The sequence below is a fragment of the Corvus kubaryi genome, unplaced genomic scaffold, assembly GCF_017639235.1.
Source record: "Corvus kubaryi isolate FWS band 111438036 unplaced genomic scaffold, C.kubaryi_AGA036_p1.0 split2-37374, whole genome shotgun sequence".
NCBI lineage: Eukaryota > Metazoa > Chordata > Aves > Passeriformes > Corvidae > Corvus > Corvus kubaryi.
This window is the reverse complement of record NW_024582082.1, coordinates 7,215,629-7,243,323: the sequence shown is the minus strand read 5'-3', so window position 1 is coordinate 7,243,323 and position 27,695 is coordinate 7,215,629. Positions and strand designations below refer to the sequence as shown.

The 27,695-nt window shown below is 42.3% G+C and overlaps 1 protein-coding gene across 2 annotated transcripts in view; it reads right to left on the bottom strand.

Annotated features, from left to right (window-relative positions):
• Positions 1-12,881: 12,881 nt before the first annotated feature.
• RAD50 (RAD50 double strand break repair protein) overlaps positions 12,882-27,695 on the bottom strand; it is a 20,019-nt gene continuing 5,205 nt past the window's right edge. For both annotated transcript variants that reach the window (XM_042014771.1, XM_042014770.1), the window contains exons 10-26: positions 26,100-26,306; positions 25,065-25,247; positions 24,704-24,861; positions 23,903-24,078; positions 23,566-23,803; positions 22,884-23,073; positions 21,902-22,028; positions 21,483-21,676; positions 21,062-21,172; positions 20,431-20,523; positions 20,231-20,344; positions 19,327-19,454; positions 18,315-18,539; positions 15,735-15,820; positions 15,185-15,327; positions 13,700-13,833; positions 12,882-13,376 (exon numbers count right to left, since the gene is read on the bottom strand). In XM_042014771.1, the coding sequence (XP_041870705.1) occupies positions 13,190-13,376; positions 13,700-13,833; positions 15,185-15,327; positions 15,735-15,820; positions 18,315-18,539; positions 19,327-19,454; positions 20,231-20,344; positions 20,431-20,523; positions 21,062-21,172; positions 21,483-21,676; positions 21,902-22,028; positions 22,884-23,073; positions 23,566-23,803; positions 23,903-24,078; positions 24,704-24,861; positions 25,065-25,247; positions 26,100-26,306 (2,694 nt within the window). In that variant the 3' untranslated portion in view covers positions 12,882-13,189. The remainder of the gene's footprint in view (positions 13,377-13,699; positions 13,834-15,184; positions 15,328-15,734; positions 15,821-18,314; positions 18,540-19,326; positions 19,455-20,230; positions 20,345-20,430; positions 20,524-21,061; positions 21,173-21,482; positions 21,677-21,901; positions 22,029-22,883; positions 23,074-23,565; positions 23,804-23,902; positions 24,079-24,703; positions 24,862-25,064; positions 25,248-26,099; positions 26,307-27,695) is intronic.

Here is a 27,695-nt window from a genome sequence, read left to right as displayed (position 1 = left end):
AAGAGAAGAGAAGAGAAGAGAAGAGAAGAGAAGAGAAGAGAAGAGAAGAGAAGAGAAGAGAGAAGATCAGGAGCGAAGTTAAGCCTGGGAGGAGGGGATGGGTGGGGTTAAGGTGTTTTAGTTTTTATTTCTCATTATCCTACTCTGATTTGATTGACAATAAATTGAATTAATTAAATAATTAAATTAATTTCCCCCCAAGTTGAATCTGTTTTGCCTATGACAGTAATTGCTGAGTGTTTTTTCCGTGTTCTGACTCACAAGCCTTTTGTTATGTTTTCTCCCCACTGCCCAGCTGAGGGTGACAGGGGGGCTGTGTTGGGACCGTGACATCAATCCAGGGTCAATAATCCAACACAACAGTGAATGAAAAGATTCCCATGTCCTTTCCCAAGGGTGGGATGGAGCTAATGGCAGTGATGGCCCCATCGTTCACTGGAGGGACAGCTACAGCCCCAGTGGGGGTCTCCTGTGTTTCTGGAGCCCTCATCCCAGCCACCATGCAGGGATGAACCTGCCCCATTTCTCTACCAAAGAAAGGTGCTTGATTCAGAGAAGTGTCCTCAGTTTTCCTCCTCTTGGAGCCCCTTGGGCTCTGTGATTTGGAGCATCTCCCATCCCACAAGGATCCTACCCAGGATCTCAAGCACCAACATCCCTATGGCCACTGAGCCTGGGCTCTACCAAAAGTCACAGCCACCAGCTCAGCTCTCCCCTCTTTGTCCCGAACCAGAGCGATTCCAGGACAGCCACTGAGACAGGACCATGAGGGTTTGCCTAGGTGTCACACCCCACCTGTGGTGACTGGCAGCTGATGGCAGCAGGGATCATGGAATCACAGAATCACAGAACCACAGAATAAGCTGGGTTGGAAGGGACCCACAAGGGTCATTGAGTCCAGCTCCTGGCCTGGTACAGCATCATCCCCAATGGTCACACCATGTGCCCGAGGGTATTGTCCATGTTCTGTTCTCATGAATATCTGCTGCTGCCATGCCTGGTGCTAATACTGCTGGGGTTTATCCAGGGCAAATCCCAAGACTGCAGTTGAGCCCCTATTACATGCATTTAGAACATTGTTGAGATTTTGACGGGGTACCCTTCCTTCTTGGACCAGGGTAAGAGAGCAGAGGAAGCTGCTGTTCTGCTAAGTTCTTTATTTCCTAGTCTCATAGCTTTCTTGAAGGCAGAGTTCGAAGGGGGTTCATGATAAATGCAAGCAGCAACAGCAAACAGCAGGCAAAAACCAGCTTCTTCTTCTATATGCTCTATATGCTCTATACTCTCTATGCTCTATACTCTCTATGCTCTATACTCTATATTTTTTCTTACAGAAGTGTGGATTATATTTGCTAACTGACCAATAAGAATAATACATGATTCTAGTTTTCCTTTTCTTAACCTATCCTGGTGTAATTCTAACAATCGTAAATCTTACACAAGTGTTACATAGGTATTACACAGATTTGCATATACAGTTTCTATCAGCTCTTATTGTTTATGTGAACACTCTATCTAAAAAATGTGAACAGTATAACTCTATATTTTGTCTAAACTAAAGAATTCTGTGAAAAGGTAACACTGCTGCAGCAAGAACTGTGTTTAAGGTCTCTGCTACAGCTTTTTAATGTTTAAGGCACTTAGCATATATTTCTACTAAAAGTTAAAAAATCTATTTTTCTATTTCACTTAGATGTGACTTCATGTATCTCAGCTTATCCAAAGGTTTTTATTCAACCCCTGTGCTTTGGCTTCCCTCTGGGCCTGAGTCCAGAGGAGCTTTCACTCCAACAGAGCATGTATAACAATTTCCAGCAGTTAATTTGTGGATTTGTTTCCTACATGTGTTGGTCCATAAGCCAGCCCTATCCCTTCTCTCTCCCATTGGACAAGCCTTCTCCTGCCTGCAGCTCCGCTTCAGCTCCTGCTGGCTCCCCTTCCAGCCCCCAGTGCCCCCAGACCACAGCCTGCACCCCAGCACTCCCCTCCACCATGGCCTCATGCCCATGGCCCTCTTCCCAAACAAAGGCTCTCACCCTTCCTCCACCACCCCTTCCTTTCACAAATTTCCTAAGCCCCAAGCCAGGCGGGTTCTTTGGTGCCTTTTCCTTTCTTGAGGCCTTGCTCTCAGTGGCAGAGTGGGTACATTTACTGTACATTGACCCAAAAATGCCAGCATTCTTCAACCCAGTCCCCTGTGCTGACCAAGGAGGCAGCGCCACTGATGCTCGACATGAAATGCTGAAGGTAAGAGGGAATTGACAGCATAAAGCATGGGCACCAAGAACTCTTATACTCAACCGTTTATTGCTTAAGCCCTGGGACACTTCAATAACATTAGTGCATAGTTGAAATGAACAAAATAATAAAATGAAGACGTTCAAATACATGGTAATTTGAATATATTAACTCTTGTAATACAAATATTTTAAATAGAGAGAAGAACAATAAATTACAAATCAGCACATGTTCATTCATTGTTGTGCAAAGGCAATCAGACAGTAAGAGTTCCCTAAAGTGAGGTAGCAGTATTTTAAATATGATTGTATTCCACAGAACTACCAAGTAATTTCAAAATAAACCACTTGAATATTGGCTTTTCCTTTTTATTTTGGGTCCCAAGCAAAGAAAAACTTTCAACAGCAAGGACTTTTTGGTCTTGAATATTTAGATTACACACTATAAAAATAAGTTATTTAAATAACATATAATAATAAATAAACTTCAGAAATATGACGCCTGTGAGCACCCATTAGATTCAAAGTTATCCTACAGACTCTCCTGTCTTCACTATTAATAATTTAAAAGCCACTGACAATAGAAGAGACACATTGAAGTTGCAGTAACAATTCCAGCCCCCTCTGACCCGTTTCCCCTCCCAGCTTTTGCTCTCGAATGCTGCACTTCCCCAGCTCTGCTCCCAGAAGTCGGCCTTCCCCTCAGCTGCTGTAGTAGCATATCAGTGAAAAATTCACCATTTCAGCGTAGATTTTGATCTCTTTAGGAAGAGAAGATGATTGTGAAGAAACCTCCTGTCACTAAGGGGAACAGGAAGCAGATAATCTGTTTTTGGTTTTGTAGGTGCTGCAGGAGCAGATGAATGAGTTAAGAGCTCAGGCTCCTCAGCAGCTGGTCCAGGATGCTCTCCAGGATGCTCTGCTCCTCCCGGCTCGGCAAATCCTCCCGCATCCCTCCTCCCGGGGAGAGGGAAGGGTTGTTGCATCCCAGCTGGATGAGCCGCAGGGCTGCACGGAAGAGTTAAGGGCAGCCTTGTCCAAACGAGACCGCTTCTGCTAAGATTGAGTAATATCTAACAAACAGCACTCGGACGGAAAGTCTGGGAGATGTTAGGTGCCTGCCGTGCAGGGGACATTTCCCGTCGCAGCTGAGGACCCCAGGTGCCCGGCGTACCCTCTGGGACAGATTGTGAGGATTGGTTGGGTTTAGGACGGCTGGAGCAGGACTGAGGAACTGCACGAAACGGGGAGCAAAAAGAGAAAAAAACCCGAAACAAAACAAAACCACTCCGCAAAACCTATTTTAGAGCTATCAGCAGTGAGATCCCGGGGCTCGGGGCTGGCAGCCGTGCCTGTCTTACTGTGTAGCCGACGAGCCCCTGCGCCTGTACATCCCCTGGGTGAAGTTCCCCAGCGCTGGCAAGAAGTGGCGCAGGTAGATCTCATTTTCATCTCTCAGGAAGCAGTTCTGGGGAAGGAAAAGTGTAAATACATTAGAGCTGGCAGCACAATTTAGCTGCTGCGGCGGTGGGTAGCTAGGCTCCCAGCCCAGACGGATGCTTTGTTTGCCTCCGTTGCCACATAAATAATTCAGCAAATAACTCAGAGTGGTGAGGATACTGGCCCGGGATCTCAGGAATTGTCCTTTGCTCAGAACAAGCATCTGGCCCCTGTGCCCAGCAGTGTGACCCCCATGACCACTGGTCTGGGGGGCCTGGGGCTGGTGGGGACTGATAGATAGAGGCAGATTATCCTGAATCACTTTCAGGTTTGCAATGCCCAGCTCTGGCCAAATTCAAGAGAGCAAATTCTGATCAGCCCTGTGGTACCCTTGGTGTGGGGCCACAGGCACCATGGGGCCAGAGCCGTGGAGCACAGAACGAGGGGGGAGGTGCAGCCCCTGCTTACCTTCTTGCCATGCAGGCGCTTCAGGTTGGTGATGAGTGGCTCATAGACTTCCTTGCACCTGGTGACTTTGGTGAGTGCCATGTCTGCCTGGCACAGCAGCTCCTGGTCCGGCAGCTGGGGAACACAGAGGGGAATGATTAGAACCATGTAGCTGAATTAAGTTGAAGCTGCTTATTCAGGTGTCCAGGACTAGCAGGAGGTTCCACAGTGACTTCCTAAGCTGCTTTCATGTTACAGCAGTGACCTGGGCCCTGGGCTGTGCCCCATGGCTGGGGTTGGGAGGAACTGGGGGACAGAGATGTGGGATGGAGGCAGGTGCTCAGGCACAGCCAGCATCCAGCCATACACTTGCCCCGCCGACTGGCACTGAGCAGCCCTTCAGTGACTAATAAAGCTACCTCAGCTACAGGTGCTGTCCCCCATGGGGAGGAGGCCCTGACTATGTGTGGGTTTATGATAAATGCATTTTCTGCCTATCTCTGCATAGGTGTTTACCTTTCGATCCATGAAGGTGACCTGTGCCACTCGGGTGTCATTGCAGGGGACCTGGAGAGGCAACACAAGGGAGAGTCATGGTTATGAGACTGTCATTATAAGACCATCATCCCTCTGCCAGGAAGGGGCACTGTGTCTCCATCCCTCTCCAGCAGGCCATGGTGTGGATGCACCCTTGGTGCTGCCAGCACTGAGATCCATCTTTCAGCAAATTGTTTCCAAACAGGCTCCTGGGCACAGGACCTGGGTTTGCACAGCACTTGTCTGGGAAGGTGCAGGAGAGTCCCTGTGTGCTCAGTGGGAGTACAGCAGGAACCCTCTGGCAGCTCACACTGCCCAGACCACCATGTCCACATCCCCGAGCTGCCTCTGTCACCCTGACAGAGGGTTTTCTTGTTCCTCAGGACTTTTTTTATGCAAAGTACCTAACATCAGGCGGAAAACTTCATCTGACCTGACCCCAGAAGCTGCTTGTACCACCAACTCAAGTGCTGATCCCACAAAGTCTAGGCTGAAACGGGCCAGGGTGCCCCAAGCAGGAGGTGGGATGGAGTGGATTGAGCCAGCGGGAAGGGCTTCTGCCACCCAAGCAGGCACCTGTGGTGGCAGTGCCAGTGCCCGGCCTTGGACACTGAAGAACATTATCATCATCATCAATAACGAGTAAGCAAAGCAAAGCCAAGAGGTGTAGCAGCATTTACCTGCACTCCTGAGTTGAGCTGTTGGATCAGGAGGATGACTTCCTTCAGTATTTGCTGGGGAGATGGAGTCATGGCTCTGGAAGAGATGAGCTGGAGCAGGGAGAGGAGAGTGAAAGTTGTCTTCAGTGAGGGGAGCATCCTGTCACTGCTGTCTGAGCACGTCCTGTGCTGGCTGGGCTGGATGGCCAGGGCCTCTCTGCCTCTGCTTGAGACAGCACCATTTTTATAGTGTGAAAAAGGACCTGCGTCTCCATTGCTACTGCCAAATATAGGTGTCTTCCTGTGCAGCAGAGGATGCAGTGGGAAGTGAGACACCCCAAAGAAGGGCATTACGTAATGGTGGCAAAGACTTCTCTATACTTTGAATAACGTTATCTATTATTCTATATATACATGCAGATTTTAATCACCTAACTGATAGATAAGGAGATACTGGGATGAGAAGATGAGATTTTCTTTTTGATGTTCAAGGATCTATTTACTATCGAGCATGTTTGTAATGTGCTGCATGTGGAAAACCATGGACATGTGCAGGACCAAACCAAGCACGTTGCAAGGCTTGAGTAAAGTCAAGGCAGAGGAATACCCGTTGGTGCTTTCCTGGTCTCCACGATGGAAAAGACAAACAGTTATGCAGAAGGACCACCTCTAGAATGTGCATGGCTGGATGCCTGCCAGGCTCCTGCCCTGGGTGCTGGTGTCTCATGGAGGATGACATAACACCAGCAGGTACCTGGACCTCTCCTCCTGCAAGGCTCCTTTTCCTAGTAGTGTCCCTGGGCCATGCTGGGACCTCAGTGCCCTGTGCTGCAGCTTGGCCACCACCAGCATAAAGGGGGATCATGGGCAATGGCAGCGTTTCAGGGAAAGGCCTGGCACAGGAATGCTGTTGGAGAGGAAGAGCTGAACTGTGTGCCAGAAAAATTCATGTCCTTTGGCCATAATAACAGCAGGCCCAGTAAGCTCAAGTTGTCAAAGATTTGAAGGAAAAGAAAACCTCAAAACTTTTATCAAGATGTTAAACATATGCAAAAACAAAATAAAAGTGCTCATGTTTGTAAAGGAAGAAATAGCTGAGGGTGTTTTCTGGCATGTGGGTATTTAGTTTCAAAAAGGACTTAGCTCTGTAACACAAATCCCATTGTGGGACAATGGCTCCTGTAGTGCCCAGCTTGGCATCCCACACCATCCCATGCCATGCCACATTGTCCCTCTCACACCTTCCAAGGGGACATCAGAGAATCAACAATAGTTCAGGGATTCAGACCACCATATTCTTGAGCAGGAGAACAGACACAAACCCATAGTTATTTCCCACTATGGCTGGTGTTGTCAGCAGAAATTTTGTGGCAAAAAAAGTTGACTTGGCAAAAGGTTCATTTCTTCTCCAGACTCTTAAATGACTTTTGCTACATCCTCCTGCATGCACAGGTGAAGCAGCACCTTGTGGCTCTGCTGTCACTAGCTCCCCATGGCCCTGCAGTGCTGCTCCCCCAGCTGGGGCAAACCCTGTCCAGGGAAGCCCAACTTCAGCTGGTACCTGCTTGGAGGCTTATAAATAGTGCAAATTGTTAAATGAATTTAGAAAATGTAGAAACATTTAAGTTTAAACCTTTTTTTTTTTTTAATCTCCAAAATTTCAGTCAAGTCAAGGTGTCACAGAGCCAGAGAGAGCCTGAGGAAGCCTGAACTTCATATTTCAAATTAACCTCTTCCCACTTCACTGTTCTCCTTCTCTGTGGGATGACCATTGGCCTAAGGTTGCAGTGGCAGGACTGGACTGCAGCACTCACCATTTGTTCCTGTACTAGCCTGAAAAAATTTGTTTTCCTGAAAAAAAGATGGTGACAGTTCCCAGTCATTGAATTTCCTGTGATTTTGAGAGGCTGGTTCAGAGGCAGGTGGGACCCTGTAGTGTTCCCATCACTTCAGGTGGAGGGCCTGGTGTATATCCAGGGCTGCACAGTGCAGAGCTTGTCATGTCCACCTGTCCCAAAGCCAGTGTCCCTGGCTCCCTTGAGCTGAACTGCTGGAGCAGGATGCACCGTGACCCCAGGAAATGCTCTATAGTCCCATCACTGTGCCCTGGCGCAGTGTCCCAGTGGGATCACAGGGCTATGGACGGCTATGGAGAGTGTTCCCATGATTTGGATTACCCGACTCTGCAAACCATGCATGGGAGAGTGTATGTCACCTCCCTCAAAGGCAGATAAAATCCTTCCCCAAACTATTGATATTGCAACATGAACCTGCTGATGGGAAAAGCTCACGTGTAAATTTGCATTGTGGGGGTAGAAAATGATACCTAGAAGGTGGAGCCCAGTTCTGAGAAACAGCACTGGGGGAGGCTCATGTGAGAGGGGATCAGACCCACCAGGAGCATGGGACCTGCAGGGAACCAAAACAGCTCCTTCCAAGAGTGTTGGTCAGTCAAGCTGTCCTTCCCAAAGGGACTGGGGTGCTGGGACACCATGACCATGAACCCAGTGCTGCTGATCAAGGTAGACACAGAACCCCACGTATGTGAGTCTAGCCTGAACTGAGTCTCCTGGTCATAGAAGAGATGGTTTTGCTTTGCTGTTTTTTTGCCGTGTATGTCCAGCTGTGGCCAGAGGCAGAAAACAGAGGGGTCCCAGAGGTGTGTCCCCACCCTGCCTTGCCACCCCATGCTCTTAATGCTTGATTCAAGCCACCCCAAGTAGGTCCCAACCAATTCAGAGAAATTATCCAGGTGGTTATTTTAGGTACATTGTGCTCCTCTTGCCCCCATGTGGAGGAGAGACCAGGGGGCGATGGTGCACGTTGGGCCAGCATTGGTTGAGCCTTTCCACAGCTGCATCTCTGATGATGACACCAGAAAACGGAGAAGTCATCTGAAGAGACCCGGAAACCAAACCCAGAAATTTTGCTTTGTTCTGTACCCAAAGCCATGGATTTTTTCTTTCTTTTATATTTTTTTTTCCAGCAGCAAAGCCAAGGTTGGATGCCACAATCACCGCACACAAATGAAGACCAGAGGGGTTGGCTGCAGCCATGGCCATGACCAGCATGGGATGACATTGGGGGACATGGATGGAATTGATGGAAATCAGAGGAAAGAAATAGGTATGACCAATGGCTGTCAGATATCCAGGGGCTACAGCTCCCTATGGCAGCGTCCTCTTCTCTAACCTGGCTCTGTAGGGAATGGGTGAATAATTTCCCTAATTTTAGCCAGGCTGAATTCGTGCCTCCCCAGTTAAACAGACAGTAGCTTCACCTTCGTACTGAGCCATCCCAGTGGCAGTTGGCAGGCAGGAGGGGTGGGAATGTTCCCGCCCAGCTGCTTTAGCCATCCCTGGCTCAGGATGGGAAGAGGATCCCAGCATGGCTGGCAAGGAGGGCACCTCCTTCTCCTGGGTGCCTTTCCTTTCCCTGCAGTCTCCTCATGCTCAGCTCCCTCTCCCTGGCAGTTTGAGTGAAGGGAGGCAACTGCGTCACCTTCCCACCTTTGCTTTAGCAACCAAATTCATCCCTGTGGCAGGTGGAGGATTTTTGGAGAGACAGGATAGGATCATGGCATTGAGAAACAATGTCAGAACTCAGAAGGTCCAGCAGATGCTTTAACTGAGGTGATATAAATAACTTCAGTTTGTCCTTGAGGGCCTGATTTTGGATGACCCTACTAACCATTTTCTCATTTCCAACACTATTCCGGCGTTGACTTTTATGAAATCCTCATGGAGAAGCCACCAACACATCTTCCAGGCTGTTCTCTCATGTGTGCTGATCCTTACTTAGCAGAGCAATTAAATAAAACATTTTATAAGCTGAAAAAACCCAAATGTGGGTCACGGCATAAAGTGTAGCATCAGCACATGTAGTATCTCTTGAATCAGTGGTTGGGTTTATTGGCTTTATAAACATTGAGTTCTCCCTTGTGCAGGGCTGGCGGTGCTGGAACCTTCCTGCTTCCTTCAGCTGCTGCAGCTGGAGAGAAGGGTGCACTACAGTTCCAGCAATTTACTTTTCCTGCGTAGATCAAATTACAGTATGGAGCCAGATGAAGGAGAATTTGCAAATTGTGTGGCGTTCCCCAAAGGTGTAATCTTGCAGTAGGCAGAGAGTAAACGCTGGCTCCTGGCAGATTGCCCGGGGGCAGCAAACCCTGTCATACTGAAATAGATGAGATGATACTTGGTGTGACATTTAAATGCAAAGTTGCAGGGAGACAGCAAATGATTAAGCTTTTGAAAGCATCATCTATATTTATTGCTTTAGTTTGTGGTGTTTATTTGTAGATAATCTCATCTGCTTGTGTTTTTTAATGTAATTCTATGGCACCTAAAAGCTCTTTGCCTAAAACATGGCATGTAGGAGGAAGCTACTTGGAGAAGTTGCAGCTGGGAGTAATGAGTTAAGTAAGTCAGTTGTTTACTTCAGGCAGGCCATAAAGCAGTTTTTATTAAAAAAAAATTAAAACAATTAATCTTCTCTGAAGTTTGCAAATCGAAAGTACTTTGGGGCAGGTGTTATGCAGCAGTCTGTAAACAGGCAGCAGAGTTATACTGCAGAAATAATACTGAAGTAAGCATCAGAAAATTGAAGTATTGGTTTTCTATTACTAATGTTAATTCCAATTAGAAACAAAATGTTCAGACAGGCATGTCTTGGAGGTCTCTGGGTTTTCTTCCTAGCGAAAGTAGTTGGCACCTTGCTTAGTGTAGATAAAGCAAAAATACGTCATGGTACTGAAGAAATGGATGTTGTGGCACAGAGGCGGAACGAAAGTCTCTTACCTGAGTGGTGCATGCCAAAGCCCTCCATCTCCTGTACCTCCCTGGCTCCAAAAGCATTTGCCAGAACTGAGGCTGCAACCAGACCAAATTTCTTGGAAGGGATTTGCACTCAATCAACCCTTCCAGGCCAACAGGCAGAGCTGGTGTTTGGTGCCCTCAGACAAGTGGCTTTGCAATTACCATCCAAGGCAACTGCCTGAATCTCGGCTCATGAACCAACAGCAATTCTGCTGACTTGATACTGTTATTTTGCAGCTGTTATTTTTGGCTTTTAACCATCATGTATCTGAGTGTGTGCCTGTTTCTGCGAGGTGTGTGCATGGATTGCTGTCTGGAGGATGGGTGCTGTGATCTCCCTGCTGAAAATCCACCCCCACTCCACCCAAAATGGGAAGTAGACAAAAACTTTCTTCACCACTTTGCCACCTGCCCAGTGAATTACAGCAATAAATCTGTGCCTTGTTTGCCATAGAACATCTCCGCTTGGTTCTGCACTTTGTGTAGCATCACGTAGGGGCAAGAACACCTCTCCTGGGATGTTCTGCTCCTGTGCCACCCTCCCCTCCAGCCCTCCCGCCGTGGGTGGAGGTTGTCCCTGTGTGACAGGGCAGGAAGCTGTGGCAGAGCAGGGATCCCCTTGACGTGGCGCTGGGGGCAGCTGACTGTACCCATCTGCTGCTGCTTCCGGTGGGCATGGGAGAGGTGGCAGCACCGCCATGGCTGGAGCAGTCGGGCCCATTTTTGCCCTCACTGTCCCAAGGTACCCATCAACAGCAGAATATCATGAAAGTGTTTGAAGTTTCTCCTACACTTAATTTACATAAGCCTGTTTTTTGTTTTCTAGTCCACATGAAAACCATGGGGCTGGCAGAGTCTCTTTTCCATGCTTTTGGCTGTCAAGGAGCCTATGGATTATTCAAATTATTCAGTGGGTTATTTTTTATCATTTTAATTTATTTGATATAGGAGAGGTTGGTTTCCCACTACATTTCTTGTGTTTTCCCTATGTTCTGGCAAAATGTTTAATATCAAAGTATGTGTGAGCATAAACTTGGGAAAGGCTGATTAGGCAAAAATGTACCCAAAGTACTTCATGGAGGAACTGTGAGCTATGGCCTTAACTTGGGAAAAAGTAGGACAGAACTTACAAAGGTTGGGGAGTTGCTTCTGGTGACAGTGCAGAGCTGGGGTGTACATGTCATGCTAAAATAAACAGGTTGTACAGGAAAATCTGAAAAGACAAAGCATTTTTTTTTCTGTTGATTGTATCTTTAAGAAAATTTCCCTTCAGGAAGTAGTACTAGAGTCAGTGAAGCTTCTTATTTAAAACTGCAAACATAATGCAGGGTAGTAGCATTTTCCTTTTCCTACTCTCCCCCCCCCCCCCCCCGCTGTGTGTTCATTGCTTTTTTGGGGAATTGGTGAAAGCGTAATTGCTAGGAAGTCCCATTCATTTTCTTATCTTTGAGTGGTTTCCCGATGACTGGGGTCACCCTGACACTGGTAGCTTCCAGTTTTAGAAAATTTAGGTGGAAATAATCCTTAGCTGAAGATCTTGGTTTCTGCCATCACACTTTAAGGCACCTACTGCCACTCACCCTGGCCAAGGCTGAGGCCTAAGAGCCTTTGCCATAGAGAAGAACCAGAGTAGGGGTATACTGGGCTCTGTCCTTTTCTGTGCAGATATCCAGACCCCTCAGGAGGTGATGTTGGGGGTGTGTGATGGTAATGTGAGGGGCACAGCTGCACCATCTCCAGGGGCAAAGGCTCTGGTCTATCATGCTCAGCCAGCCCCAGGCCCTGTCCATACAAGCCAGGTCTGCTTGCACCCCTCCCATGTCAACTGCTCCCTATCCCTGCAAAAAAAAGGGATTCCTGCACCCTGGCAGAGGAGGAAGACAACATCCAATGTTCTAAGGCTCACTCAAACATTTGCCAAGGAGAAATGTCCTGATGTTACAGAAATTAACTTTCTTTCATGGTGGTTTAAAGATTCTTCCTCTGAAATTGTGCTTTGGTCATACACCATTGACTGAGGTTTCAAAGAATTTTAAGTCCAGCTTCTGTTTGTGGACACTTACCAAGAATTCAAGGTAGCCCCTGACTTGATTACAAAGAAACAGGGACCCAGAAATCCCTCCCCTCAGGGCTTGCGTGGCTTCGGAAGCAGCAAGCATGAGGAACTTGTGTGCAACCTCAGGACTCTTGATAATCAGGCCCTTTGCATTTTGCAGCAGACCACCCCTGTGGCTTTCCATTGTCACTCCTACTGAGAAGTGGGTTCCCTGGGGCTGTCAAGCTATAGGGCCCCTGGGTGTTATCACACCAAGGAAAAGAGCTTCAGGAAGAACTCAAAGCAGGGCACGTGAAGTTCAGCATTCACACAACCTAACTCTCTGAGGCACTTATGTTCCATTTTCCTGTTTGCAGACATTGCCATGAAGAATCAGGACATAACTCACTGAGCAGAGAATTCACTCCTTCATCTGGTTAGAGATGGGCCTTTGCTTTATTCTGAAGCAAAGCTGACTTGGGGAAGATTCTGTCTTTGAACAGCCAGAGTTAGGTTACCTTGCAGAAAAAGCAGTAAAAGTTCTTTGAAGCTTGTGAATTTTGGGTAGATTAGGTAGGTAGCAATGAACACACCTTCAACCAAAGCGACACCCAGCACTGCTGACCTTGCCAGGGATGGAGAGCAAGCCATATTCCACTGAGCTGTAGCTACTCCAGAGATTCTGCAACTGGATCTCCCCAGCAGGACATCCACAAAGAACATCACAACTTTATTTTCACTTTTAAAGCATAAAATACATCAAAATTTAACTATGTCATATTCATTTAAATTCTTTCGAATGATGGTGATTCCTAAACCCAGGCACAGAAATATGTGGAAAGATAAGAAGTATGAAAGTCTCACAGTTTTAGACTCTGGCTAAAATTGTTACAAATCTTCAACAGAATATGATACAAAGGAACTACATTTACAGACACCTACACTGACCTCTTATCAAGTCAGGGAGTGTATAATGTATCAGGTTATGCTGTCTATAATATGTAATTACTTAGCAGTCTAATGAACATAGGAGCCTAGGGAGCTGACACTGCATTTCACGATCTCAGAGCACTGGTCAATGTTCTTCTTTATCCTGTAGAATGTTTCCACATACTCAGAACGGCCCAGAAGTTCAACAAAATCTTCATCGTGAGTAATCACCAGAAGCTGAAAGTTGCGTTGGTGTAAGCGACTCTTTATTATCCTACAGAGAGATATTATTGAGTGTGCATTTATCTAAATCCCATGTTAGCATTAGAGAACTTGCAAATACAAAGCACAAAAATATTTCCTTATTGATAATGAATGACATAAACCATTGAGCAATCTAATCCTGATGAGCCACTCTTTTTACCCACATAAAAAAACCCCTCAAATTATGCAAGAAATATTTTTTTCTTTTCCAGATAGAGATGGAATCTAAAACTACTCTCAACAAAGATAAGCCAGCGTAAAATATAATTAACTACTGCCAACTGGGTATTGAAAAATACCCACTGTTAAGCACCACAAGGAGAGCTCACTTACTCTACCAGGGCATGTGCCAGGGACTCAATGTTTTCTCGGTCAAGGTTGGTTGTAGGCTCGTCTAGGGCCAGAATGCCACAGTTGAGACAGAATGTTTCTGCTAGAGCAAGGCGAATGATGAGAGAAGCAAGCACCTGAGGGAAAGGAAAAAACATGAAAATCTCAAGCTTCAAACTGTTTAAAGAGGGTCTACATGTAACAACCTGTTCTTAATGCCATTACAAACTGTGGCTGAAGTTTACAGAACAATGTGCTGACAGTTCACAAAATGACAATAACTAATTAATTACTGAAAAACTACATTGAAACTTCAAGTTTGAATTCAAAGATTGACTCTACAAAGAAGTACTCAAAATTCAGAAGATATTGGAAGTAAGAATTCTAATCTGGGGTAAAGAAGCTACAACACTGCTGTTTGCATTACCCCTACACTCTGCTTGAGCCCACCCCACTACAGGAGGGAGGGTGGAAATTTGTCTGCATTACTAAGTTTGAGTTACTGAACTCCTGACTACTTACTAAAATGGAAGACAGTAGGATTTTACCACCATGTTAGTTTTGCATCAACATGCGTAATCATATTTACAAGATCTACTGAGCTACTAAAAATTACAGAACACTCAATGGAAACTGTGCTACCAAAAATATTTTCCAATTATCACAACTGCTGGCATCACATTTGATGATCAAAGAAGAATTCTCAGAATTTCAGCTAAGAAACTTGTTCAAGTTTCACTCTCATTTACATAGGACTCTAACGCCAACATCCTAAACTACTCTAGGAGAGGACACATTTAATAGAACAGACAGGTGGAAACAACCCTCAACATGTGTGGGTGTGGTTAACTGTGATGAACCTCTGACCACATTGTCACAGCTGGTGTGTCATCAGGCCACTTGGCCAGCGTGTGCTATTGAAGCTGAATGGGCAGACCACAGAGCTGCGAGCTGACAGCACAGGAGGAAATGCAATGCCTGGAAGTATGGCTAGGTGTGATATTGGTGACATGAAATGAAAGGTTATAGTCAGCAGCAGGTGAAAGCAGCATAACTTGGAGGAAGAGATGTCCTATCAACTCAGAAGTAGATGCAGTTGCAAAAAGAAGACCAAGGGCTCAGAAAGAAAAAAAACCGGAGCAAATCAATAGACCTGAAGCTGAGGAAACCTCAGTGGTAACTAGGAAGAGACAAAATGGGAGGACTTGAACTTGAGGAGAGAGGGAAGTCAAACCCTTCACTCCTGCAGGGAATCAGCCTAGTGCCCATTTGAAACAATGGATTTTGGCAGCCCAAAACAGGGTTCAGATGTTCAGAGTCATATATTGTTCATATATTGTCACCCAGACACAGTGAAGGAAAGTGGTACGCAATAATAAATTAAGAGTCGGAGCTGCCTGTTCTTTGGTCACTTGATTCCTGCATTCACCTGAGTCAGTTTTCAGAATCCCTGTTATTGTGCGTGTACTGAAGATAAAGAGCCATTACCTTTTGCCCAGCACTACATCTTCCTCGCATATCCAGTGCTGTATCTCCCTTCACCATTACTACCCTGTAATTGTAATTTCTTCTTTTGTCAGTGGCTGAGACATTCTCATCTGCATCAGAGCGAATTTCTATATATTCAATATCTGAAAATGGGAAGGAGACAGTTTTTGCATTATCAAAGATCTCGAAAAATATCATTGGATTAATGGGAGATGAGAGGTATAGTATGTAGTGACAACAAAAATTCAGTTCAGAACTCCCACTGATAGATTGGCAATTAATTTTTCCAAAATTGAAGGAATGAACTCATGCACTTCCCCTGTCTCAAAGAAACCTAACCTTTGGAAAACACAGGAAAGTGAAAATTAACTCAATTTATCCTGCACGTTACTATATAACGTGCAATGAAAGATTATAGTGGTGAAGAACAGATACAGCCTTTAGAATGGAACCAGCTATTTCCCATCTTGTGAACAAACACTTTTCCATATGCAGTGCTCAATATCAAATGGATACATATGGGTAAAACTTAAAAAAAATTATTACATACCTTGTCCTCTGTAAATGCTTCGCCACAGGTCTCGAATTATTTTGTTGATTTCTTCCATTTTCATGCTATGAAATGTCATTATTGCTCTGAAAAACAACAGCAAAGAAGGCAAATTGTTAGAGATGCAACCATGGGACTGCTAGGGACTGCTAGGGGCTTTAAGGCAGGTGGCAGCTCCCTTTCCATTCCCTTAATACTTTTACTAAAAATGTAGAAAATACTATTTTATTTTGGATGGAGAAGTACCTAAGGAATAACAACATGCCACTGCATAAATAATTCTATGCTCACAAACAGCTCAGTTTTAAGAAGTAGGAAAGTAATGATGACAAATATATTTGCAGTCACTCAATGGAGAATGACTTTACCTGACTTTTTAAGAGATTTATGATTTATGTGTGAGATTTATTTTCAAGCTGACACCAAGAAGATGAATCTGATGTTAAGCTTTCCAGAACAGGAGTGTTACTCTTTGGCACAGTCACCCTCACCCAACAGGGCAAACAACAGCAGGAAAGGAGAACCTAAAGTCTCCTCAGAGCAGAGAATTCCTACTGAGAATATAATTTGTGATTACCCAAACAGGCATTGTGACAAGCACTACTTTTCTCTTTAGCAGCAAGAGTAACACAGGATAATCATTAATAATTTTAAATTTAATTTCTCTGGTTAACATAACAGCATGACATTAGTTCATGAAATCTTACAAAGCACTCAGAAAAGGACAGGACACTGCATTTCTAACTTGGCTTTTTAAAGAAAAGCTACTCTGTAATGAAAAAAATGCTCACTAACTTTATGGCAATATAGTCTTCTCTCAAATATCCTTCTGAAATGGATTTTTACATATGCTTTTTCTACCTTTGCTCTTTCACCTGTTCTGGGGAATACTGAGGTATCAACTCTATTAAGTTTTGTTAAGTAAAACTGAAATGTTTTCAACTATTTACTTAACCCCAAGAATGCATTCCTCATCAAAATTTATCATAAATCTAAATAAAGTAAATAAAGATCATCTGATAGCATGGAACACCCAAAATGTTGGTTTTCCCAGCCACAGATACAGGTTTGGCCATTGGAGTTAGCATTTTGTCTCACCGATTTTTCAGATGATTACCGCTAAGTGATGCTTATCTATTTTTCTTGAAATTACAAGACTGTTTTCCTGTTTAGCCTTAAATAGAAACAATAGATGATTTGATACCATACAAAAAAAATCTAAAAAGGAAATTCTTGGAGTGCATTTCCATTACAGCTGAAAGGGAAGACTTATACACGCTCTGAACAAATTAGATCTTCACACAATAAATTTTGGATTAGCTTACATTCTAGTATTATGTTTACTTTATTTAATGTTATTATCAAACTAGCTTAGAATGGGGTTCCTCTAGAATGTCCTTTCAACTTGGAAAGATCTCATTTATTTTGTTTCTCTTCTTGACCATTATGCTGTATCCTCAACCACGTAATTACTCTTCTGTGCTCCTTTTTCCAGCACTGCTTTTAAATAGAAGGCCAGAATTCCATACTTTATTCAAGACATGGGTGTATTGAGAATGCCTACAGTGGCCAAAATATTTATCTTTCTCTCTTTCTCTTTTTTTGTTCCTAATATTTATCTTTCTACCACTGAGCACCAGTTTACTATTTCCTGGATGTATCCACTGATTCAAAAATCCTCCCTTATTGTCCATCAAGTTGTTCACTACTATTCCATCGTTACAAACAAACAAATAGGGTTTTTAGGAGCCACATGTTTCATTTTGTATACGGTTACAAATTTTGAGATGCCCTTTTTGGCCAGTCAGTCCACAACCAGCAAACAAGCTTCCAGAGGAAACAGAAACAAGCACAAATTTGCTAAACCTTCCATCAAATGCCAGACATGTTTCTTATGATCTTACCTTCTTTAATATAAACACAAAACCACCCACACTGGAAAAGGAGAAAAAAACCCTCTATATTGTAATATTCTTTAAAACACAATTATTTACCTGAGAAGCTGTCATGAGAAACAAGAAATCTACCTGGCATATCTTATGCATGTTAAGATATGACCAGAAGATGATAAAATATATTGCTATAGAAACAAAAGTAGAAGGGCCCAAGTTAAAAATAAAGGATTTAAACATCAATTTCACCTTTCCTTATCTCTCTCCAATTGCTGTGCTGCAAATTAAGTCCTAAAATGTACAACCAAAACTTCAAATAAGTCTTACAGAGAATTGGGAATACAAATATCAGACTTACCTATGACTGTATTAAATTCCAATTATTACCATCAATGCATTTAATATATGTACATTACAGACATTAACTTACAAATTTCCTACATCATACCAATCCTGTGTAGTTTCCAGTATAGTTTCATTAATTTACTAAGGAAGTTATACCTTGTTATGTCTTCTTAATATTTAAATGCCAGAATTTATAAAGAGAAATTATAATATATCTCAAGGAATCATAGCAATTTTCTGAGTTACCCTGGAAGCCTGGAATTGAAAGCTGCTTTGCACCAAAGTTATCAATACCAATAAAGATGGAAACATTTAAGAATCATCCTCATTTGACAATACTTACTTATCAAGAGCCTTGTAATAAAGGTCCAGATCTTTGTTCACCAGCTCTGTTGTTCTCATGACAATCATCATGTCCCTGTATTTTTCCTCTGCATCTTTGAATTGTGGCTCTCTGAGCTCCTTTCTAAAGCGAACAATCTCCTCCTCAAACCCACGCTGGCGGCCAAGTGCAACGTGATGGTTCCTTTTCAGAGATTCTATTTTCTCCTCCAGATGTTTTTGTTCACTGTGAAACCATAATTGATACACAAGTATTTTGTATTTAGTGTTTCAATTTTTTAACCAGGGTTCTAATTTTGAGTTTATGTTAAACAGCAGCTCATTGTATCATATCTATAAAGTCTGTAACAGTTAAAACTATAATGCCACTGAAATGAATACACTATTGAAATAAAAATAGTTTTAAGTTTGCTAAGAACATATTCAAATCACTATTCTGAGTGGGAGAAGCAAGTTGTCAAGCTCAAATACTAAAGTGCTATATGCAGAAACAAAAAAAAATTAATTTTATAAATGGATACTGAGCAAAATAGATGAATTACTGGGTAAGCTCCAGCATGCTACATAAATATTTCACATGCAAGAACCAGAAAAGGGGTGATTACTTTTCCAAAGTGTTTAGTATCTAGGCAACTATTACTAAACAACTGAAGTAAACATAAAATTTGCTGCTGGGAACTAAGTGAGCAGACTGAAAATGAAAACTAAATACTCTTATCCAGAAGCATGAATTATTTAAATGTGGATTTCTCAGTAAACATCATGAAAAGGATTGGATTGGAACAGGAATGAGCAGATATCTCTATTTCCAGCCAGAAGCACTGTACCATTTCACGGAGTCATTTACACTGTCATCACAGGGATATGAAGCAAACAGAGGCGTCAAGGACGAAGCACTCTGTATGAATGGGGGGGAAAGTGGACCAGGACACACTAAAACACAGTGACTACAACATTCAGACATTCAATGAATTCTTGTGCAAAGCACACCATTCTGTTTTGAAGGTGCTTACTTTTTCATCTGGGGGACTTTCATTTCTCCCATCTCTTTTGTAAGTTGTTTTATATTGTCTTCAACTTCTTTTAGCTCTTCATTCCGCCTCCTCAAAGTGAGATTATCCTCCAGCCATCTTTCCTGTATCTAGCACCAAAAGAAAGCAAGAAATTGTATAATGTTTCAGTATGTTGCTTATTGATTACAAATGTATGAATTCTGCACAACTCTAAAACATGCTGCAAGTATAAAATAATTGACAACAACAAAAATTATCACAGTGAGAACTTACCTTGTCCTAGAAATAGAGTATAATGGAAACCAGCAATATTATTTCATCTTTCAAACTGGAATGACAGTGTTCACTGTCACAACTGAATGCAAGACTCGTTCTTTTTGAGAATATTAATCCATGTTTCAACCAGGACAAGTAGTTTAGGATGAGATTTAACCAAGTACTCTATCTCAGTTCTACAAGAGTAGACAGTAATTGAAGGGGTAGAATGGGGAAAGACATATTTCCTATACGGAATGTAAACAGTATTTGAAACATATACACAAGAATTATACACATGACAAATCTGGAGTAGCAAGCAACTTTTGGTACCTGCAGTTTGTACTTTACTTATAAAGGCAGGTATCTTCCACATAAAGATACTCCTGAAAATGCTGAGTACTATCCCACCAGACTGAACTCTTACAAATACCGTAAGATGATGGTTAGAGATAAATGATTTTTAAATTTGCACATACAAATCTCAAAACTATTTTCAGCCTAATGCACGTATAGCAGCTATCCTGACGAACAACTGATCAAATAAATCAAGAGGAAGCTAATTTCACACCACTACAGACATAGGCAGACAAACCAAAACTAGGAATTATTTCAACTATGCCAAATATACTTTAAACAATATATCCACCTTTTGAGTGTCAATATCTTGTCGGGTCATTTCCATCTCTTTACTTATCTTTTCCTTCTGTTTCTCACAGGCAGCCAAATGAGAATTTACTTCATCAAGTTCAGACTCCTTTTGCTAAAGAAATATGAAGAAAATGGTATATGATTTAAAAACAAAAGTACTTTTGATGCTAACTTTTTATTGACTGGTTTTTAGATTACCTTTTTATAGTCTTCTTTTCCTTGTTGAATATAGTTTTCAATTTCTTTCACATACGTGTTTATATCTTTAACTTTCTCATTTATGCCATTCATCTGCAAAGGAAAGATTTCAAATGAAATATGGTCTTATGTTCAAGAACAGATATGCTCTGCATCAAAGATACCGGGTAACACTCCTGCCCAAGTACAATTCCTTATCATAACTCCCTTTAGTTTTCTAATAAAGTCTTCAGCTTCTAAAATCCCAATACTCCTTATAAGCATGAAAATGTTTCCCAAAACGAACGAGGGCCACTTAACCTGGGAAAAACCCGTGTGTCTCTTGGCAAGGATGGGTGATGGTCATCCTTGCTGTTCCTCCTGGGTCTATTAGGAAGGGCTTTTGAATGCCATCAGTCACTAAATATTGCCAAATGTGCCAAGAAGCCTTTTGTCAAGACTGCCAAAGGTTAATTACAATTGAGTTCATGTCCTGAACATGTTTCTTTTCCTCCCTGAAAGCTCCATCAATCCAAAGCATCTGCTGGAGTCACCGACGTTTCCTAAAAGCAAACTCAGTACCACAGCTTCCATCCATGCCTGAAAAACAATATCTAATCCTATCTCACAGCTATGCCAAGAGCAAACAAACCTTCTCTTGTGTTTCTTTATTACTTGCAGTCCTTTTATTCACTAGATCCTCCTTCTCCTGCTGTAATTTCTCTAACATGGCATCCAAAGGAAGTACCTGCTCTTTTGCTTCCTGAAAAGTAGTTGGAAAAAAGTAGGTTTTATTTTCGGACTCTGGTAAAGATCAATAATTTTTCAAGCAGTAAAAAAAGTAATGTGGTTACTTATTTCTTTTTTGGGTGTATTAAAAAAAGAAAATGTGAAAATATGTATTAAAAAAGTTCTGGAAATTCCCAAAGATATACAATAGCAGCACAGGACAAACATTTAGAAATCCATCCCATTTTCTAGGACTAGAGACAATATTAAGTATAACAAGATTATTATTTTTTTATTTCAAGGCCAGCAAAGCTAAGGGTTAGACAATTAAGAGTATTTCTCACCTTGATCTCTCTGTATAAGGACTGAACCTCAGTGGTTAACTCCACAGTCTGCTCCTCCAGCTGCTGCCGCCGCTGCATGCTGCTGACAATCTGCAGCTTCTCTGCTTTGAGCTCATTAACTGCACTCTTCAGCTGCTGAATCTGGCTTTGCTGGTCCTGCTTGAGTTTTTGATTTAACTCAATTTTACCAGTAACTGCAGACGAAAACAAACAGTCACACTGTTATTAAAACCATTATTGTAATCCTTATGAAAATTCATCTGTAAATTAAGCTGGTATGACTCCAAATACCAGTAACAACGAACTAGGAGAATACAATTATTTGAGAATGTAAAATAAGTAAACTAAAATTTTAATGGCAAGAATTTTGGAACACTACTTTCCATATAAAAATGAAATAACAGGTTTGTAAGACCTACCTGTATCCCACAAGTGTTTTTTCTCTTGTTTTTCTTGGCTTACTTGAAGTACAGTTCTACTTAAATCGACCCCTAGCAGCTTAGCCTCCTGCTGAGCAATTTTTCGTTCAACATCCCTAATATCAGTCTGAAAGCATGAGGAAAAGTACCATTACTACTATATTAATGTTTAACAATGTATTTTTTTGTCTTTGGCACATAAGAACAAGCTCAGGGCTTGAGGCACTCAAGACCTTCAAATATACCCTCTCTTCTGGAGCAATGTCACATCATTAGCAGGAGGGTTATGTCAGCTGCTAGGAACTGGAATTCCTAATTGCAGATGGAATCAGTCAATAAGGATGCACAGACCTTTGACATCCCCGGCCCACTTCAGGACACTTCCATGTGCAACCTGTCCCTGCAACACTGGAATTGTTGGAGCCTCAGGAGCTGCTGACATCTTCACCTCATGAAATGCTCTCAGTCCTTTGCCTGGCCCCAGGTTCTCTAATTGCTCCTCTGAAGGTTCTCAGTCAAGCAAAGATTTTCTGTTGGTAATAAAGGCATGAAGACTGCTCAAAACAGTCTCCTATGCCAGAATAGTAAGAAGTGCAGGATTTCTCTTTCCCTTTACCATATATCCAGATGGCACAGAACCAGGAAACACATGTGAGATGCTGGGAATACAGTGACCTATAATGACTATGAGGACTGGAAACACTTTGGTTGTATTTTGTGTGCTTGTGGTTGCGCTCAGTTCTGGATTACACCTCTTTTTTCATATAGCACAGAACTGAATCAGAACTCAAGGGACCCTGTGGTCCTCAAAAAAAAAGTTTTGTAAATTGAAATTTTATTAGTACAAGATCACCTATGTTATACTGTCTTTGGAAGCATTTTAAAATAAGGACCTCAAAGTTTTGTCATATTACTGAGTAACTACATATGTAAATGCAAGTGAGTATAATTTTATATATTAAAAAAAATTACCAATGCATACCTGGTACCTTTCCATCAGAGTTATATCCTGTAAACGTGCTTTGGCACCTTCTTCCTCAGACAAAGCTGTCTGCAGGAGTGATTCCTGTTCTTCTATCTCACGCCTCAGGCCTGTTAAATCTCTGTTTGCATTCTGGATCTTGTTCCTCAGGTCTGGAATTTCCTTATCTTGGAGTTCAACTACAGTTTGCCTTAAATGAAATATAAATCCCTAACATTTCCTTGGTCAAAAACAGCAGCATAAATTGAAGACATTCAAGATCACAAAATCCATGATATGATTTAGTAGTGGAAGACTAAATTTAGCTAAAATAGTATCCCCTTAACTTTGCCCATATCTAACTAAGCTTATGTTACATACCCAGCTAAGGTAATACATCCCTCATTTTATGTGAGATGATACAAACAAGCAAACAAAATCTCTTTTGGTTTTTAATTTCATTACAGCAAGTGATCTGGAGAAGGTATAAAGCAGTGAACAAGAGTGCCCTCTTGTGAAGGAAAGCTCTACCCTCATACATTCTCAAATTCTCTCAAAATATTTATCCCAACAATGACATTTTGAAATTAATTAACCAGCCCTAAAATAAAGCCTCCTTGATGCCTGCATAGTTTTTAATAATCAAAACCAAAGCATTTGAAAGAAAACAGCCTGCAACAATATGCTTTGCTTAGTACTTTACCGCAGTGGTTTAAGACTCATCATTTCATCACGTTTTTTCTCTTTTCTTTTAAGCTCAGATTCTGTTGACTTCAGTTTGTCTGGGGCAAGGCGCAGTTTAGACTGCAGATCACTAATGACATCTTGCAGTTCAGCCTCTGTCTGAAAAACTCTTTGGCAAACTGGGCAACAAGACTGGTTCTCCTCTGTCAGTTGTGTAATGAACTGTGAATAAACTGCCGTGGCTCCAGCAAGGACAGCTGGGTGAAAAACAAACAGAAGACTTATGTCAAATAAACAGTGCATAATCAGCTAAATTAGTGTTTCAGGAAAAAAAGTAAAGCTATACATGAACTTACCTCGCTGTTTGGAACTTTTTTCAATTTCATCTTGAAGGTTGTTCAGGTCACTGTCAAAATCTTGACTTCCACAAACATCAAAAAGTTCTGCTTCATGATGGGACAACTGGGCTTCTTTTTTTTTTAGCTCATTACTGGCATAAGTTTTATCATATTCTACTGATGCCAGTTGCTTGCTGAAATATTAATGCAGAAACGTTTTTGTTACCCAAACCCACAGATTTAAACTGTTTAAGCAAAACCAAAAACCATGGGAAGGTAATCTGAAATTGGTATTACAGAACTATTCACCACTTCCTCTTTATTGATTTTTCAGGCAATCTATAGCATCAACTTTTTATTCATGCAAGTACAGCACAAGTGTTTAATTTTAAATCCCTTTTGTTTTCTAGATCATTACTGATGAGAAACTTCCTACTCTTTCTAACTAGCTGTTTTATTTAATCAAATGAAATCAGGAACAGGTAATCACACATGAACTTGTGATATAGTCATTAACCACTCTGTGATTTGTAAGAAAATTGGAAGACCAGCAATTTCCAGCCCCAGGCACATTCATTCAGCTAGAATTAGTACAAACAACGAAGGATGTTCCAGATCACTATTTTGCTATCTGCTTTTAGTGCTGCCTTTGACACACTACAAATATTGTGATTTTATTAACTAGCACAAACTGTATCAGCTCTACATCACAAGAACTCTGCAGGATGTTTTTTCTGATTTTGCAGATACCTAAATAAACACTAAATTCATAATTACATAAATACTTGTGAAGAAATAATTAATTAAATTAATACCTACTTAAGATTAGCAAGAGTATCCCTTGTCTGATTAATCTTTTTATTTTTACCATGAAGCCAGTCTTCAAGTTGTTTTTTATTGGGGAAGTATCCCAGCAGTGATGTTAGTTCCTCAGAATGTCTTGATTTTACTTTTCTAATCTGATCTTCTTTCTCTGCCTAGGGAAACAAAGCATTTTAAATGAAATTCTCCTATTTTCATGTTTATAACAGTCAATGCATTCATTAAGCTAATAGCTTCTATGAAGTCAGACAGAAGCTCTACATCTGATTGTTGATAAACACCTGAAAAATACACAAATGTTGGAGGGACTGTATCAATTTCATGTCCCTCTCTTATGAGATATTGATAAAAACATTACTTTGTCTTTCTTCAGCATCTCCATTTGGGTAATTGTTGTGGTGTGTATATTCAAGTGCTCCATCTCTTGATCCAACCTCCTAAGAGCTTTGTCCAGGTTTATTTTCTCATTTTGCAGAGTCTGTACTTCCTGTTCGAGTGTTTCTACATTACTGTTCCTCTCAGCCTTCTCCAGCTCATGTTCCTACACAAAAAATAAGAGCCCAGAAGACACAAATAATTACAAAAATCAATGAAGTTCTAACTAAAGGAAACAGAAGAAACCTCTTCAGCTACCTGGCAGCAGCATCAGTAGCTGTTACAGGAATGCCACAAGATTTGTAAAGAATACATGCAGAAGGACACAGGCTGTGACACTGGTGTGGGGCAAGGAAAGCCCCAAGCAGATACTGGGTGCAGTCCTGGAATGCAGTACTGCCCCAGCTTGCTCATGCTTTTACCAGAAGCTCACTCATATTTAGTTTGAATTTCTGTATTTTAGTATCTACTGTATATTAAATTTGAAATTATCCTAGTGAGGAGGCTAGAAAAAACACTGTCAAGCAGAATTCATATGCTGCTAAAAACCACAAAATATTTGGCTACAAAAGCATAACCAGCCGTTCAGCTGGAACATAAAATGCTTGTAACTTTACTTCATCACATAAAACACTTAAAACCAACTAGTCCATCTCACAGGCAAGTTATCTCTGAAAATGTAAGTAGTATGGAACTTTAATTTCAAAGTTTCTGGCTCAATAATTTAAGACTAACCAATCTCCTAATTGCCAGCTGTGCTATTACCCAGTTTACAACTCATCAAGCAGAAGCAGCATATTCTACGTGTGCACTGTACAAAAACAAGGTAGGAACACACCCTGCCCCAAAGGTGCACTATCTAAACAGACAAAGAATACAGGATATTAAAAGGGCAGAAACACAGCTGAAAGAGTAAACATCAAAGGGGGGTTATGGGTTTTGGTATATTTTTTTAATGATAAAGCTGAAAGTTTTTAGTTCAAGCTTCTGTAATTTTTTCAATTGCACACTAACTTACCGTCTTGCCAATTTCCTCATTCAACTCACTAATTCTGTCTGAAAACCCCTCCAACTGCTGCAATTCACATTTTACATTCTTCAGCTCTGCTTCTTTCTTACTTTGAATGTCTGATTTCAGCTCAATGGTTCTTTCTAATCCAGTTTTCTTGTCTCTTATTTCATCTACCTGTTTTTGTTTCATTGCTTCTTTCTGTGCAAATTCTCTCTGAAAGAAGATCAGCAACAATACATCCATTATTTTTTCACAGGAAAGTATTTTGAAATACTTTTTCACACTAGTGTGCCAATATTCACCACAGTAAAGCATTGAAATACTGAGAAAACTACAACTTATCCAAAATTTTCTGCTGAAATGTTTTTAATAGGAAAATGCAGATGCATCATACCAGTAGTGTTCCATGACAGCAACTCCATTTTGAACATAACTTCAACAAAAAGTTGTTTCTTTTTAAACCAGCTGTCTACTGTAATTCTTCCTCAGATTTTTGAGCTTATCAGTGATCTACCTGCATGAGGGCTGCTAGAAGAACCTCTCTAACGAACTGCCTGTTCAATAGCCTTGATGACCACTCCTAATCCCAAAACTAATTTCCACGGAAAGATGAAGATGACACAAGCAAGAATTCTAGAAAAAAACCAGCTTCAGTTCCCCCCCATCAGCACTTCCTCCCAGCACCATAAAGACCCTGTTGGGGTTTTAGTTTAGTCTGTTTTTTTTTTTTTTTCCCTGTTAAAGGAATTTTCTCCCATATGCATGTTGCTAGGGGACAAATAGCTGTACTTAAGAAAGACAAAAGGGGAGTGGGGCGGACCTGGCTACTCCTTTGTCTGCACCTGGGTGTGGGGTCAGTTCGCTCTGAGCGTCCGGAGAGAGAAGCTGCAGAGAAAGGAGCTGCTGCTGCTTTCTTTTTGGCCGTTCTTTCTTCCTGCTGGAAACAACGCCGGGACCCCAAAAGCCGCTTTCCCTGCCCTGCTGGAGACCGAGCTGTGGCTGCCCTGCCCCGCTGCTGTTTTGAGCTTCCGCTACGCTGTAGCCCGGCTCGCCCTGCCTGCCTGGGCCTCCGTGGGCTTTTCCCATCTGGATACATCTCGTCTGCCACCCGGGATTTGCGTCCGTCTCTGCCGTTTCAGCCTGCTGTTCCTGAGAGTCCGGGATCGGCTGCCCAGGAGTTTGTGAAGCCTTTGTTCCATCCCTTCCCGGGATCCCAGGCCACCGGTGCCGCGTGTTTCCCGAGCTCGCTCCGGAGCGCCCCCTGCAGCCGCGGGGGAACCATCGCACCTGCCCTACTCACCGGGAGCCGCCAGCGCCCCTGCCGGCTGCGAGCGGAACTGCACCCGAGGGGAAATAGCCTGACAGCCGAGAAGGCTGGGACTGGGTTTGTGATTGCTGTTACTGCTATAGTTGTTGTTTTGTTTGACTGGTTATATACATATATATATATAGAGTAAAGAACTGTTATTCCTATTTCCCACATCTTTGCCTAAAGGCCCTTGATTTCAAAATATAATAACTTTGGAGGGAAAAGGGGTTATATCTGCCACTTCAAGGGGGGCCTCTGCCTTCCTTAGCAGACACCTGTCTTTCAAAACCGAG